The following is a 15,280-nucleotide window of genomic DNA, read 5'->3' on the forward strand; positions in this document are numbered from 1 at the left end:
CCTCTTTGGCACAGCAACGAGATGGGCACGAGTCCGTATTCCCTGAAAGACGCGATTCCTGATTCCCACTAACCACTAACCCGATCAGGGAGGCGGAACAAGAATCTCGGTGGCATGTACGGAGTAGTATTTATGTACCTACCACCTCACGCAACATTTGAAGCCTTCGAAATATCTAAAAGGAATACTCACTTAAAAACGCAAAAATAAGATTCCCAAAAATGACTTGCGTCCTATAACAGACTCCTTCAGTTTGCCAAAACCCTTGTTATTCCTTGATCGAACTGACATAAGCAACAGCAGTTGTAAAAAATATCTATCTTCAGATTTATGTTAGATTATTCTCTATCTCAATTTAAATTAGAAATATCTCTTAGATACGGTAACAGAATATTTTTACTATTTATATTTTTCAATTTTCAATAGCTCTGTTATATCTTTTATTGGTAGCTAAAGCTCTCTTTTATAGTATTATTGGTATATTGTATTCTCCTTTTTTGTATTTTTGCTGATACTCTCTGATAAAACTATATAATTTATTAAATTTACAGAGCTGATTCATCTTTCTCTGCCTTTCCTCAGATAGTACTGAGTCTTTATTATATAATATAGTTCATTTTCTGTATAGAATTATACTTGAAGCTGTTTCTTAGGAGTGAGTATCTCGAAGAGAAGAACAAATAAAAAGACATAAGATAACTAGATAAAGTATCTCTATTTAACTTTATAAAATTCTATTGGATTGTCTAGCTTATCTATTTATTTATCCGGTTTATCTTACCCGCGGTCTGGACAGTTTTATTTAAATTATCTATACTTACTCTGCGACTTAGCAACACTTATCTATAAAGCAGCAACTTCTAAAGGGCTTGTTTTCCAGTCGGCCGCGTTCAATATATGGCTTAAGTACGGCTGAGCGGACGGGAAGCCCTGGTCTCCACACCCTGTGGTCGTATGTACTGGCTTGTTTCATGAGCAGGTATATATGTGCCAATTAATACGAATCTCAGCATACCTCCAGGAATCTTACGCCTGTTGGCCGCCTATGCAAGTGTATGATGACTGTGTAGCCTCATGCGCTAGTTGGCTTGGAACCCCGTCTCTTATCGAGAGCCTGAAACGTTGAAACCAAGGGCCATCATGCGTTTCACATAATATTCAAGCGTGGTGACTAACGACGCTATTGGCAGAGAAATAATAATAACCACACCGGCAGAGGTTCCCGAGCAGCCAGAGGATAAATTTGAATGATCGACAAAAAGTCGCGCCGCTATACTCGAACCTCGGGACTTGCTTCTAGACTTCCCATGGTATCTGCTGGCGTGGTTGAGATCGTGCACACCACAGCCGAGAGGGACAAGTTTGCGCGAAACCTGCAGTTGAAGCGACGACGTCTGGCTTTCTACCCTCGATAATAGGCAGATAGCATGCTGATTCCAAAAGCCAAGAATGCACGAAATGCACAGAACCCGTGCCGACTACCCCTTCATGCCTGATCGGCCTACCAGTGGCCATTGGATCCGGAACTGTCAACCACTCTCTGATTCTTGATCGAGCCCCGTTTCGTAGGTGAGTTCCCATTAATAAACCCATGGGATGATGCACAATGGTCTCATATAGTTCTCAAACGGTACTGGGCCCGATATTCGCAGGCATAGTGACATATTATGATATTAATTGCCCTCTGGCTATGGAACAAAACACTAGTGTATATGGGTATCTTGATGTACATCTTCATCCACGAACGACCTGTCCCTATTCATCTCCGCGCATCCTTGCCCATCAGCTCAGAGACCGGTTGACGGTGTTCCAACTCCACCGGCGGAGGCCCAGTCATGTCGGTGATGTTCATATATGGAGCAGCAGGAGCGTGTCCAAAGGCACTGTGACCCCCTTCAAATGCCACCGGTTGCATGTGCTGTAAGGCTCGGTTGGCCCTCCTCCGCTCCAGCAGTGCCCAAATCAGCAACAGTATAGCGATCGCACCCAGTGGGACACCCACCCCCGCTCCGATCGCGGTGTCATGGGAAGATGGACAGGTCGCAGGTGTGGCCGTAGAGGAATTGGAGTTGGAGTTGTGGTCTGATGAAGACGAGTCGGGGGCGTCTAGTGTCGTGATGTTTTGGAGCATTCCAGCGCTCAGGATGGGATTGCCGTCTTGGATAGAGAATGGGACGTTGCTATTATTGTCCGACTCACTGGCGAGACAAACGACCGTGGATCCATTTGTCCTTGGGCTACCGCAGCAATATGTAGCCTTACCGGATGAGAAGCCGACGTTGGTAATGGAGGCGCCTATAGAGGGGGTGGCTTTTGCTACAAGAATCATACCCGTCAACCAACATGTCGTTGGCCATGGAGGAAAAACTACTTACTGCAAATGGGGCTACATCCGTTCCAATTTTCATTTGTGCAGGCTCCACGAGAGAGCACGTAGGGCTGGTGGCCCACATTAAGGCACAGCCCGTTGTCCAGACAGATGTCTGACTGTCCACAGCAGTGGGTGTTTGTGTCGGATTTGCAGGGAACGTTACCAGGCGCGTCGCTTCCGTCCGGGAAGTAGCACCGCCTTGTATCTGAAGCCATGGTGGAGAATCGGTCCTGTCTTCGCACGGATGGGTCTGCGTTTTGCTTTGCGGGAGAGCTTTTCTGATTGACAGAGCGGGACTGCGGCTGAGAAGTATTTACCGTCGGAGAGGCTGAGGCTCGAGCATGAATTGGGGGCCAAAATTCATTCTGCAATTGCTCAGGGCAATGGAGTGGACCCTGAGGGATCAATGCTCACCTCTGAGGCTTGAGGATTCAACGATGGACCATGATGCTATGCTGGAAAAGGTAAGGAACCGCAGCCTAATGGTCAAGTCAGGGTTATCGGCCCAACCGTAGCGGCACTTGGAGGCTGTTGCCATGAACAAACCTATTCTTCATATAGTTAGATCGGTGATGATCTTAATTAGTGGACCCACCATGATAGGTTGCAATTTGAAGGGCTTCGAGTGCCTCAGTATATCATTGGGCGAGGTCTAGACTTATGCAGCCAAGGGCTGACGCTGTCTGTCGTGGACGGTTATCCATCGCAGTACACCGAGGAGTGGTGGATATGGCATTGACGACCCAGTGCAGGTGCTCATTGAAATGAGATTCTAGAAGCCTTGGGCCACGGCCTAGCGGTATCTGACATAATCTTTTTCATTGTTATGGCATCAACATGATCGTCTACGGGTTCAAGCCAGTATAAAGGACCGTTCGGTAAAGAGAAGAGGGATAGCGTTCTCACGAAAGTAATCGTATTCGGGCTTCAGGCTTGAAATGATCAGCCTCTTATGTACACGATCCGGTACTCATCGCCAGCTCGATTGCTGCTTCATAATGTAATCACTGACTCAAACCTCGGGTGGTAGTTGTATAGCAACTTTGCATATGGCGATTGTATCGCTTCATCAAGCAGACAATGATTACATTATCACGAATTGTTAGCATTTTCTAATGGGGTCATCAAGGGTATATAAATACACTGCTGTCCCCAGTGTCATGCGTTCTAGTAGACGTGGACGAAAGCCTAGTATAACCATGAGAACTCAACGCCCACCTCCGCCGGCTCAACTCCGCCAGTTGAGAATACTCCTGAGCTGCCTCATTCTCACGACCACCATCCACTACGCCCACAACTACATTCGCGCCGAAGACTACCCTCCCGTGCCGGGTATCTATCCCACACCCGACGCATATCGCATCGGCATCGCAATTCTCTTTCCCTTGCAGACTCTCTGCGGCATCCGTGGCTACTACCTGTATCAAGCTGGCCACGTTCGCAGCTCTATTCCATACTTAGCTTGCCATGCAACGCTTGGCATTCGCACACCAGGCCACTTCGTTGGCGGCGTACCCCAGATTCCATGGTTCTGGTTTATAACCATTTTCACGGATTTCTTTGCCGGGGTTGCGTTGGCGGTTTTCAGCTATCAGGCATATGCTGGTGGCAGATCGGAAGGATCTTTTTGAGTAATGGACAAGCAGGCAGTATGCAGCTCTTGTCATGGGTCTATTGGTCTGTTGAATGGAGGGTAAACCTACTGGATTCGTGTGGTCAAGGCAATATTGCGGAGGTTATCCAAATTGTCAGGCGTTGGATCGAGTAATAGCTACGACACGATAACCAACGTCGATGGTGTTACATTATTTTAGTTTTCTATAGGAATGGAACTACACATCCCGTCATCTCCAGCATACAACTAGGCATAGGAAACTAATTCATGATCAGTTGTCTGGTCGCCACCACCTTCAATAACATGGCACGCTGCAGTTCCACAGTCAGTATATATTATAACCCATCCCCTACCTGTAGGCTACTGTTTCGGTTTCCCGAATCTTACCATCGGGCCATAGGGGCAGATTGAACTTCACGGGGAATTTGCACGAGCATTCGACCCCAGATTACAATATCTCGGTCGCTGCCGGGGATGAATGCCCCACACGTGTCCTCGGCAAGAGAAGAATAGATACAATACCTGCTTCTGCACTCCTTGAAAGTAAACCAAGACTATATTTGCCCAGGTACATATGGGTTTCATATGTCGACACGTTCTGTTCACGAAGGCAGTAGCCCAGAGCTGTAGCTGTACAGATTCCTAATGCGATGAGTTGGATCTGACCAAGTCTGACCACAATTGCGTCCATGTAAATGAGACGGTGGCGTACCATATTGGCTTAGAGGTCCATATCGAAGATGGGAGCCAAGAATTTATGGGTCTACCTGGGCCCTTACCTCGGGATATCGAGCCTGTTATCCACTGTGACATTATAAAACATGCACCCGGAGCTCATACTAGAATAACCGCTCTGACTAACGTTTCCACCGGCCTAATCCCTCCTTGTACCCCCTTATATCTTGTCGCCTGATTCTTGCCTTTTATTCCCTACCAATTAACACCGCAATGGTCACTCTAGATCGGCAAGTAGCCGTAGAGCCACTGGGGACTGACTCGTATGGGTCGGTAATGCCCCCAACTAGAATGGGCGCTCTGGCTTCATATGCATACGGAGGAAATACACTGGCTGTGGCGGTCAATGCCGCTTATCAAACGGTGCAACCTTTATTCCACTTATACTCAATCTGTGGGCACTTCATCCGCGCCGCGAGGACAGATCGCAGGCTCATTTGCCAGGTGGAAAGAGTCAGGGATACGCGTACCTTTCAGACCCGCGTTATCCGAGTGAGCCAGGAAGGAGACGGTGCATCGATCCAGTTGTGCTTCATTGCTTCCGCGGATTTCCATATTGAAGAGCCACGATCCATGGTGACCTATTCTACACTTCCACAGACAAAGCTGCCACTTACCAACACCGGTATCTCAACCATATCTCCGCAGACGCCAAAGGAACATGGGCTATACCGGAACCTCGAGCGCTTTCTGGATATGCAACCGGCTACCGCTGCGGCCAGCAAGCACAAGGAAGACGGGCACAAAGGCCCTTCCTCTGCACCCTCTAGGTTTTCGGCGGAAAGGTTCCGCACACAGGCGCCGCTGGGGAGTGAAGCTGAACATGTATCAGCATTGGCGTTTTACATGGACAAAGGCCTGGCTTATATACCCGCAAATCACAGTGGTTATGCGCTCACCGATGCCAGTGCTTGCGCGACTCTGGACTTTTCTCTTCGATTGTTCACGCATGACATCGATATGCGACAATGGCATCTGACGGAAGCAACAACATCAGTGGCTGGGAATGCTCGAGCCTTTAGCGAAGGACGCGTATGGGATGAGAATGGTCGTCTGATTGCCAGCATGACGCAGCAAACTCTTCTTCGCCCGAAGGCTGATTTCCATCCACGCATTTAACGGCAGACTCACCGTCGATCATCAGCTCTCTAGGTCTAGCTTTGTTATCTTTTGAGATTTTATGAACTTTATTCATAGAATAGTTTTGCTGTATATAGACACCGCAGGGAAATAGAAAGACTCAGGTTGCTCCTAGCTCAGACATCAAAATGACAAAGCAGTGACCCACAATATAACACAGATTTAGTTCCAACATACTGCACTATACTCATCAGGCTCGCTATAGCACACTCTTCCACACCTTCTGATACCTTTCCGACCTCGCCGGGCTATCGCGTTCCTTTATGGCAGCCTTGAATCCTTTATCTTTGCTCAGTTCCTGGAACGCAACACCTTCCGGGGAGTTGCGGGTGATGCCATCGAATATCGTAGCCAGTTTCTGGCTTCTGAGAAGAGGACCATCGATAAGGCCATTGATGACCTGTTTCTGCATCCAGAGTTGGTTTTGCGGGACCGACGCAATGCGGTTTGCCAGCAACAGTACTGTTTCCTCCAACTGCTCCTCAGGCACCGCTTTCAGGACCAGGCCCATCTCCGCCGCTTCAGCGCCGCTGACCAAGTCACCGGTGAAGAGCATCCGCTTGGCCTTCTCGACTCCGATGCGGTACGCCCACATGGCAGTAGTTGGGCAACCCCAGACGCGACTCGGCGGATACCCGATGCGCGCATTAGTCGCCATGATGACCAGGTCACAGCACAGGGCGATATCACTCCCGCCCGCCACCGCAGCGCCGTGCACCTGGGCGATGGTCGGTTTGTGGCTATGGAACAGTTCCGAGAAACAGTCGGTGTTCTCCTTCATCATCGCGTAGTCAACTAATGGGTCGTATCCCTTCGACAGATCCTGTGAGCCATGCGTCTCGCCACGCTGCGCATTTTGCGCGTAGATGTCGAGATCATAGCCCCCGCAGAATCCGGGCCCGTTCCCTTTGAGGATGATACAGTGTACGGTAGGGTCTGCGTTGGCCCGTCTGACTGCATCCCGGAGATCTCTTGGCAGGTGCTGGTCAATTGCATTGAATCGGTCGGGACGGTTCAGGGTTATGTATGCGATCTTACCGTCCGGGGACTTCTGGTAGAATATCGTCTTGAAGGATTTTGCTTGCATTGTTGAAGGATGTTGATCGCAGGGCTATCCAAGTCTAGCCAGTGGGAATATACAGGCGGAAGATTATAATATAAGCCCACGTGTGGATGCCTTCAACCTCGGCCCGGTTGTCGACCACCCCGCAGGTCAAGGTCAAGGTGGAGCGAAGTCAAGCGGAAATTACAAGGATAAATCTATTGAAGCTATTATATGTTCCGTCGGGCTATTCGGACCCCTGTTCCTTGAGTTCCATTTGAGACGGGAATCGACGGGTTAGATCACATAAATATCAGCGTAATTCATTCCATCATACTGTTATACAGCTCTCTCTACCATTACTGCCACTCGGCGACTCAATGTACACTCAACATTTGCAGAAGCTGGTCTCCTAAAGCGTTCGCAGCCGTAGGATTCGCGCCTTCGACCAAAATGGCGCCTTCATTCCAAAGATCACACTCCACCTTCTCAATCTCCCCACCCATCATGGTCTCCATCATCTCCTCGACATCACTCCAGGAGGTGATCCGGTACCCCTTACATGCAAAGTCGCCCTCGCCAGCAAACGTGGCACTCAAGAACGCAAACGGCCCATGACAAATAGCAGCTGCGGGACGACTCCTGGCATGGAAGTATCGCAAGATGCAATCAAGATGCAGATCCTGACCGAGATCTCTCAGCGGCGCATGTCTACCGGGGATGGACACGCCCGCAAAGGAATCCAACTCCGCATCGCTGATAAAGCTGAAGGTCCGCGGATGGCTGAATCTGTTCTCCCGCTTCATGCGATCAATCAGTTAGTTCTCGCGCCGGCGTTCGTAGAAGTTGCCCGCGAACACGAGAGATTTGATTCACTGTTGGGGTCGGGCTTGGGGTCTTGGCCCTTGGGCGACGCGAAAGTAACTTCGTACCCGGCGTCGCGCAGCCTCTGGAGTGATTTGGCGAGTTCCATGAAGAAGCCCGAGGGTTGGTCGACTATCTTGCCAGCTTCTTGGCCGCTGGTTTAGTTGAGCGGGATGGAGTCGGCGTCGCTCAGCATTATGGGGACTTTTTTTGGCGGCCATGTTTTAGTGGTGTATGCTACAAGCAATTAGACAGTGGTAAATAAATAGGGTGAATTCCCTTAATGATCTTCGCTTGGGATCTCCTCGTTTTCTAGCTTTTTTATATCTTCTGCTACTTAATTGACATTCAAGTGACATGGCAAGACGTACGCGATCCGCCTCAACAAAATGACACGTAATAAATAATCTCCGGGGTTCGTGGCGTTTGCTATTTTATGCAACAAGCAGTCTATTTTTATCCTGCATGACATCGTCGTGTTTCTCCTGTGAGCTCCTGGGAACCACCGGTTCATATGGTCATGTAGGGTTTCCCAGCCGTGGAAACTACCAGCGGAGAAAACGAGCCCAGACACAAGAGTGTTGACAAAGAAAGGAATATATGTGGCTCACTATGGCTATGTACATACAAGAGAGATCCTTCCTGGGGTTGTGTCTCGCGACAACGAATTTATACACAATTAAAAAACGTTATGTTCAGGGTTTTGTAAAAGGCTATTGCCTGACTGGCAAAGGGCTGTTGCAGTCAAAATGACGAACAAAAGAAAGATATGAAAGACAGTTACACTCAAGGCTTGCTATAGTGAATGGAGACACTGTGTCGAGCATAGATGTTAGTCTGGGTAAAGTAAGGGTCATAGTTGCTGCTTTGCATCGACAGTTCCTGGGACGGGTTGAGCGGCTGCTTCGAATGGCCCGTGCCAGATCGCAGCTGGGACCAGAAACTGCCGCGACTGAGTTTGAAGAGCGGCCTCATGTTAGGAAGACAGGCGGCGATAATCCCGACCGTTGCTTCAATGCATGTCCACACCACGACCGGGACTTGGTTATCTAGCGCTCGAGCGGTTAGCAAGGGTCCAGGTAGACAAGACCACTGGTATCGCGGCGGATACTCACAAGTAACGTCAGGACCAGAGCGTGTCAGGTTGATCATGGCAACAAGACGGACGATATCAAAAATCAGGGTTCTGAGCAATATGAGAGTTAGCTGTTGATTTCTGGGCAGGGCAAAGAGTACTTACAAGCCGCCAGTGACAAACACTCCTGAGAGCAGCAGTCTCTGGGTCTTGGAGATCGGCAGTGCCCACACGAATTTCAAAGGCATCACGAGAAGAACGGCATCGGTCAGAATGTTGGGGATTTGCTGGCCATAGTAATACTGGGCGGAGTCGAGACAGGATCCTGGCACCGTTGGATCCCAAAACTTGTTGACCGGAAGGCACAACATGACCCCCACCACACAAACACTCAGGGCCCATAGGATGACAAACCCGGCGACGATATTGGCGGCCAGGATCATACGCGGAGTGGAGAATAAACGCTTGTAAAGTGCGAGGATGGATAATTTAATAAAGGCGATGCAGCTGGTATACACCAAGGGATTGGACCATCCAATCTGATGGAATGAGTAAGTGGATCAGGATGCAAAGAAAACTGGAGCCGCAAACCTTCAGATAGACGGTGAGATTCTTCTGGGGAATCATTGTGATGTGGGATCCCAGCCCGTTGAAAAGCACTGGCATCGCATTAGCCACCTAAACACGTGCAGATCGAGGAAGGGATGGCATCAACGGGGCCACCTACGGATCGCAACGCCAATGGAGCATCCATATTTGAAAAGCTACGAAAAAACGATTAGCGAGGAGCCTGGTAAAGCAGCTTCTAGAAGGTCCTTCTGCATACAAGAGCGATGAGAATCAGATAATCATCCAGGTACAACCGGGTGCCATTCATCTTCCTCGCTAGCAGCCGGAGAGCGACGGCAGCTGTGGACAGGATGAAGGCAAAGTAAAGTGTGATAATGATGGACCGGCGTAGATTCTGATTGGGGTGTTCGAAATCCCCTGGCACGCCATCATCGGACATTGGCTGCTGAGACATGACAGGTAATCTGTCCAAGACTGCAATAGGAGCCCAAGCAAAGCATACGCTGGCAGCAATCCCAACGGCAGGAGGATGAAGGTTGTGGCTTCGAGTATTTGGAATCACCGTCTCGCGCGGCCAGCCGAAGGGTTAATAAATACTACCTGCGTTCGCAGTGGGACAGGGAGTTCGCGCATCGACTCCCCGTATGTGTCAGGTTCTTCACGTCCAGGGCGTCCAAAAATAAAAGTCAAAAGATCAATGTGGGGAGGGAGCGCCGATTCATCACATTGAACGCCGAATAAATAGCGTGAACAATAGATAGGCCGAGCCCAGCAGGATCCATTTACGTGCATCGATCAACATCGTTTACTGGCCATGTGGTTCTCATGAGGGGTATCCATGTCCAGACAGTGGCAGACATCCCTCGCGAGGACGAGCGCGGTGGGGCGTCCAGCGCAGCGGAGGGAATCAGAGACAAGGATCAAAGGTATCGAATGCCTTCCAAGGCCCTTCCAGCCTTGACAGGTATCAACCTTGCGTTGGATGGAGTTATATCCCCGATAAGCTTTGAGCAAAGAACGGCGGCGGTTGGATACATCAACTTTTTCCCACCAGATAGATCCCGTTGGTCTTATCCTCGGTGTCCACCAACACGCGTAAAACCCACTGCGCAGCGTTGTGAAACGGTGCGCTCTGTCCAAAGCTGCCGCAGACGTCCCTGGATGTTCGCTCCATGTATCCGTTGATGTGAGCGGTCTTCGACAGATCGCAATAGAGAATGTGCTGAAGTTCGTTTCAGCAGGGATGGGGATTAGGGCTGGGGGTCAGACCTCAAGAATCCCCTTACGTCAGATACGCATACCCGCCAATCAGAGCGCCGCAGGAAGGCGGACGGTAACCTAATTCCGAAATGGCAAAACAATGTCCTTTTGTTTTCGGTCGGGAAATTTTGCGTCTAACTGACAGATCGCATCTTTCGCATGCGCATACGAATCTTTGACTTTCCCCCTTGCGTCCCTAGGTTTGACACTAGGAACGAGAGAACATCTGCTCACTTCCTCCAGCCTTGTTCCCCCTTAAGTCAATGGTCTATCTCACGCGATGCTGTTGTGGAATAGGAAACATCGAGTCAGGGACACATCCCTGTGAACTTTAGTCCACTGGAGCACCATTGATCGTCTTCATTCCTTATTTCACTGTCCATTTTGCTGTGTGGGCCCAGGATAGGTACCATATTGTGTTCAACCCCTCCAGAATATCCAGGGTTCATGATATCTGAATTGGCCTCAGCTCCAAGACATGGTACCGGGATGCGCCAAGCCCCCACTACGGGAAACCAGTCGATATGGGCTCGGCAATCGCTCAAGGGGTCAGAGACATAACCGACCGAACTATCAAAGGAAATAGAGCTAGTAGGTGGAGGCTGCCCCCTGCGCCGTTGATGCGCAGGTTCCCGCTCAAGCACACTCAATTGCAGGGCCCTTGGGCACCATTGGTTTCAGTGCCAATAATGGCGGCCATTGGATGAGATATCGTCCCTTACCGACCTTATTTGTTACCAGCCTGGGCAATGAAATCCTAAACACTACCAAAACTGGCAAGGGTTGCTCTGAGACACTCTCCTTTCTAGTGACGCTCGCATCGGCTAGACCGCTAGGAGGCAGTACCGACAGGGAGGCTATCCCTTGGCAGCAGGCCTAGTCTTCAATCTGAGAGGTCGCATGTCACCAGGAACTTCCTGCACAACTTCAGGCACACACTGCGTGACACCCCCGTGGGAGATGCCTAGGAACCGGAATACATCTTTGGTTTCCTCGTTCTGTCTCCAGGTAGCTAGGCTCCTACCGACTCATGCTTGCCTCCACTGGCAATGTATCTTGCTCTTCACTCTCACGACGCCCCCCGTTATCAGTAATAGGTATGTCTTCTCTCATGACTCCCGTGAATTCCAAATATCGCTTCGATGGGACTGTTGCTGAGCCACTGCCCACCAACATAGGAGGTGATCAGTACCGAAACGGTGTGATTGTGCGAGTGAGATGCTTCCCGACGATCAAAGACATTGTGACGGGTGAGTTCTCCAGTCGACTGAGATACAGTACACAGTCGCATTACTCGTATGCCCAATCATTGCACTTGTATAACGTGTAAGACTGATTGGTGTCAAACCGAAATGAGTCTAATGCCTGGGAAGGATTTGCGATCGACCCAGCTGAGGTGGCAGGGTTTCAGACCTCTCTGACATTGGTCTTGATCGACTCGGTAACTAGCAATGGCGTTCCTGGTTCTGGGCGGTGCTCTGCTGCTCAGGGGCTGTCATATCGACTTACCAAGTAGCGAAAGCGGTAAACAGGGAATGTGTTTAGGGAATAATGAACCTTTCGACTATTAATAGGTTTGGGTGTGCTGGAAACGGGTACAGGGTTGCGAAATATGCGTCGTGGACGTCGGTGGGTTCCTTTAATGGTCCATCATGGACCATGCGTCAAATGAACTACTGAATACAATTGAATCTAGCGTGTGCGGTGTTCTACCAACCACTAGACAATGATCATATCTGCTGATTCCAATTCTTGGTCTGACAGGGTGCACTCGGTCGCTATTTGCTACTCCTCAAGCGGTGATAGATGTGTAGCGAAGACTTCCTACGGGGGGTATGACTGACAAGCCCACAAATTCTCCTCATGCTACGAGGTAGTAACATGCCGCTTGAACCGGTGGTCCGTGGGTTTTCGCGTTAACGTTATCAATATTAACAGATAGAAGCATAAACACAAATCAATCTGGATCTCTTTCAGAGGGCCTTCCCAAACATCACTTTATCGTTCCAGCTCTGGCGATATCGTGGAGGTAAGTGTTCAATCTATCACCTAAGGGAGATCAAGCCATAACTTCAACATCTTTGGATAGTTGGGTGTTCCCAGACCAGTGGCAGGATCCCATCTGAGACGTTCTGTGTCAGCAAGCTGGCAATGGAACAGAGTCAGGGATGGAACTACTTACCCAGGTGCAGTGGCGAAACCGTCTGTTCCACATCCGGGATTGGTACCATTGGTGATATCATTCAGCACGGAGGGATTCTTGTAGAGGACCGGATTGATAAAGCCGACCGGACCCTTGCCGACGGCAAGACGCTCGTCGATAATGCGGTTGACGATGGCAGCAAAGATCGGAGTGCCTAGGAGAACAGACGTCTGGTGAGTAGCTGCAGGAGTGAGGGGATAAAAGGGAACATACTAGCACTGGTTCCGCCCGACGAACCTAACTCGCCGCCATTGAATACGGCAATGTTGTCGCCATTAGCGGCTACATCCGGATAGCCTCTGCCCACACGATTGTACAGACCCCCATTCTTGCCCAGGTTTTCGGCGCCTTCGTAGTACGGATAGGGAGGATTGTGGTCCTTGAAGTACCTGCATTCAACGTCAGTGAAAGACATGCTATCATGGTTCAGACAACGCACGTGGCTACGGCGTCCGCTTGGTAGTCCGGGATGGGATAGATGTTACTGAAACCACCACCTGAAGCATAACTGTACAAACCATCCGGATCGTATACAGCGCTCTCGGGCTGGGAAACAGTGTATCCCGGGTAGACCTTGGTAGCACCAACGTTGGTGATATAAGGACAGCTGGATTCGTTAGTGCATGAAGCCTGCAAGCGGCAGTCGATGTCTGTTTACCTGTTAGGGAATGCAGGGCTGAAAACTGTTCCGTTGTTCAGGCAGCCATTCAAGCTGCCACCATCGCCCGGAGGCCCTGCAACCCCGTTATCACCAGAGGCAAAGAGCACTGAGACTCCTTGCAGGCCCAGCTTCAGGAACCTGGGGGATGGTTAGCGTTCAATAGAGCACCTGCGTCGAAAGCAGTATTTATGACTTACTCCATGCATTGCCTCTGCTGGTAATTTGCGGGAAGGTCATTCTCCTGTTCGCCGTACGAAACACTGATGACATTAGTGGGCTTGAACACGCCACACATAAGCTGTCCATCGTAGCCACCGGGGTCGGGATAAACAGGGTCCAGAGATGGGTCATTGCCACATTCACCGTACGCGCAGTAGGTGCAGTAAGACTATATATTTCGTCACATTAGCGGTGCTGTTCGGGTCATACGGTGGCTCAGCTTCAACTCACGCCATCAAGTGCGTCCAAGAAAGTATTGAGGAATCCCGTGGTATTGCTAGCCCAGTTTGCATCATCGGTCTGGTATAATGTGATACTTTGCGGATGCACGATGGGATATGCCAGTTCGAAGTCGAGATCAGACTCCCCACCGGCCCTCCCGACGGGGACCGGTGCCTCCGCGCCATCGATGAACGCGGGGATCGGGTGGGTGCCTCCAGGGATATTTGTGGCAAATGTCTTGAAGAACAGGTCAAGGTCCTCCTGCGCATAGTAGTCCCCTTCCTCGAAAATGCCCAAAGAGTTATTTGGATGAGGTGCCGCACGCGCTGAGGGAATCTTATACAATGCCCGAATGCAGTCTGGCGTAATTGACTGATCGCAGTGAGTGACATTGAGGCCTTTGAGATCGCGTTGGTGAATAGGGCGTCCTCCATGAGCAGGGAGCTTTGTCTTTCTATCGGCCGAACCCCTTCTACGGATACTAGAGGATTTGCCCGAAGATGGGTTCAGATTGACACCAGGATGCACATAGTCGATATGCTTTTGCACTGACGCTGGGACATGGTACCTGCATACTGTGTGTTAGTCACGACTTCTTGGGACGGCTTTCCGAAGTGTAAATCTTACTTCTCACAAGCAATTACTTTCTTTCCAGTTTTCTTATTGTGGTACTCATAGTAGGTGGTGTCGAACAAGTCCTCGATCTCCTTGGACGTCGCGTGGAACACGAGCCAGCCGTGGTTCTTGGTTTGAGCGATGCGGCTGGCATTGATTCCCTTTTCGGTGAGCCAGTTCTGGACCTCGTTGACTGTTTCTGTCGACGGCGCGAACTTGGCAGCGACTTCATCTGCCGAGTAGAACCTGGCATAGTTGGGAGAGCTGGGGTTTGAGCTAAAATCGCGCGTCAGAGGAGAGTAGAACATTAACAAGCGAGAGCCCAGCCGTTCACTCACACATCCATCAGCAGGTCGTGAGCCTCTTCGAGGCTACTCTGGGCCAAGCCGATGCGGACCACATGTTTGTCAGATGGGCTCACACGCGCCCGCTTGACCCAGTGCGAGGATGTTACTTCGCGTCTCTCGTGGACTACTGAGGTCGCAGCCGAGAGGGCGGACAGGCCGAGCAGGAGCCCGTTGAACAAAGAAAGATGAGACAAGGGCCGCATTGTGTCGACCTGATATCCGATGTTTCTACAGCCAGAGAAGCCTGAAGAATGATCTCGGAGACATCATGGCGGGTGCATACCTTTATAGATTCCTCACTCCCTTGTGTATAGTAATGCTACCATGATGGCCCCCGATAT

At 50.2% G+C, this 15,280-nt stretch overlaps 6 protein-coding genes across 6 annotated transcripts; 2 read left to right on the forward strand and 4 right to left on the reverse strand.

Moving 5' to 3' along the window:
- Positions 1-1,759: 1,759 nt before the first annotated feature.
- On the reverse strand, positions 1,760-2,586 carry ABOM_001835 (uncharacterized protein; the record flags this gene model as incomplete). The annotated part of the gene is made up of 2 exons (XM_022528965.1): positions 1,760-2,316; positions 2,376-2,586. 2 exons carry the CDS (start codon positions 2,584-2,586, stop codon positions 1,760-1,762), a joined length of 768 nt encoding a protein of 255 aa, XP_022393386.1.
- Positions 2,587-3,570: 984 nt separating this feature from the next.
- Positions 3,571-4,002, forward strand: ABOM_001836 (uncharacterized protein; the record flags this gene model as incomplete). Its single annotated transcript, XM_022528966.1, has 1 exon — positions 3,571-4,002. The coding sequence occupies one exon, from the start codon at positions 3,571-3,573 to the stop codon at positions 4,000-4,002; it is 432 nt and encodes a 143-aa protein (XP_022393389.1).
- A 932-nt stretch (positions 4,003-4,934) lies between these two features.
- Positions 4,935-5,840, forward strand: ABOM_001837 (acyl-CoA thioesterase; the record flags this gene model as incomplete). Its single annotated transcript, XM_022528967.1, has 1 exon — positions 4,935-5,840. The coding sequence occupies one exon, from the start codon at positions 4,935-4,937 to the stop codon at positions 5,838-5,840; it is 906 nt and encodes a 301-aa protein (XP_022393388.1).
- A 220-nt stretch (positions 5,841-6,060) lies between these two features.
- Positions 6,061-7,988, reverse strand: ABOM_001838 (enoyl-CoA hydratase; the record flags this gene model as incomplete). The annotated part of the gene is made up of 3 exons (XM_022528968.1): positions 6,061-6,972; positions 7,290-7,703; positions 7,836-7,988. 3 exons carry the CDS (start codon positions 7,986-7,988, stop codon positions 6,061-6,063), a joined length of 1,479 nt encoding a protein of 492 aa, XP_022393444.1.
- Positions 7,989-8,553: 565 nt separating this feature from the next.
- On the reverse strand, positions 8,554-9,866 carry ABOM_001839 (putative integral membrane protein Pth11-like; the record flags this gene model as incomplete). Its single annotated transcript, XM_022528969.1, has 6 exons — positions 8,554-8,816; positions 8,883-8,953; positions 9,008-9,381; positions 9,434-9,501; positions 9,570-9,606; positions 9,669-9,866. The coding sequence occupies 6 exons, from the start codon at positions 9,864-9,866 to the stop codon at positions 8,554-8,556; spliced, it is 1,011 nt and encodes a 336-aa protein (XP_022393443.1).
- A 2,855-nt stretch (positions 9,867-12,721) lies between these two features.
- On the reverse strand, positions 12,722-15,142 carry ABOM_001840 (S53 family peptidase; the record flags this gene model as incomplete). Its single annotated transcript, XM_022528970.1, has 9 exons — positions 12,722-12,794; positions 12,855-13,029; positions 13,089-13,264; positions 13,315-13,482; positions 13,534-13,674; positions 13,734-13,924; positions 13,987-14,545; positions 14,605-14,868; positions 14,931-15,142. The coding sequence occupies 9 exons, from the start codon at positions 15,140-15,142 to the stop codon at positions 12,722-12,724; spliced, it is 1,959 nt and encodes a 652-aa protein (XP_022393445.1).
- Positions 15,143-15,280: the final 138 nt, after the last annotated feature.

Source organism: Aspergillus bombycis (assembly GCF_001792695.1).
Source record: "Aspergillus bombycis strain NRRL26010 chromosome Unknown contig00007, whole genome shotgun sequence".
Lineage (NCBI taxonomy): Eukaryota > Fungi > Ascomycota > Eurotiomycetes > Eurotiales > Aspergillaceae > Aspergillus > Aspergillus bombycis.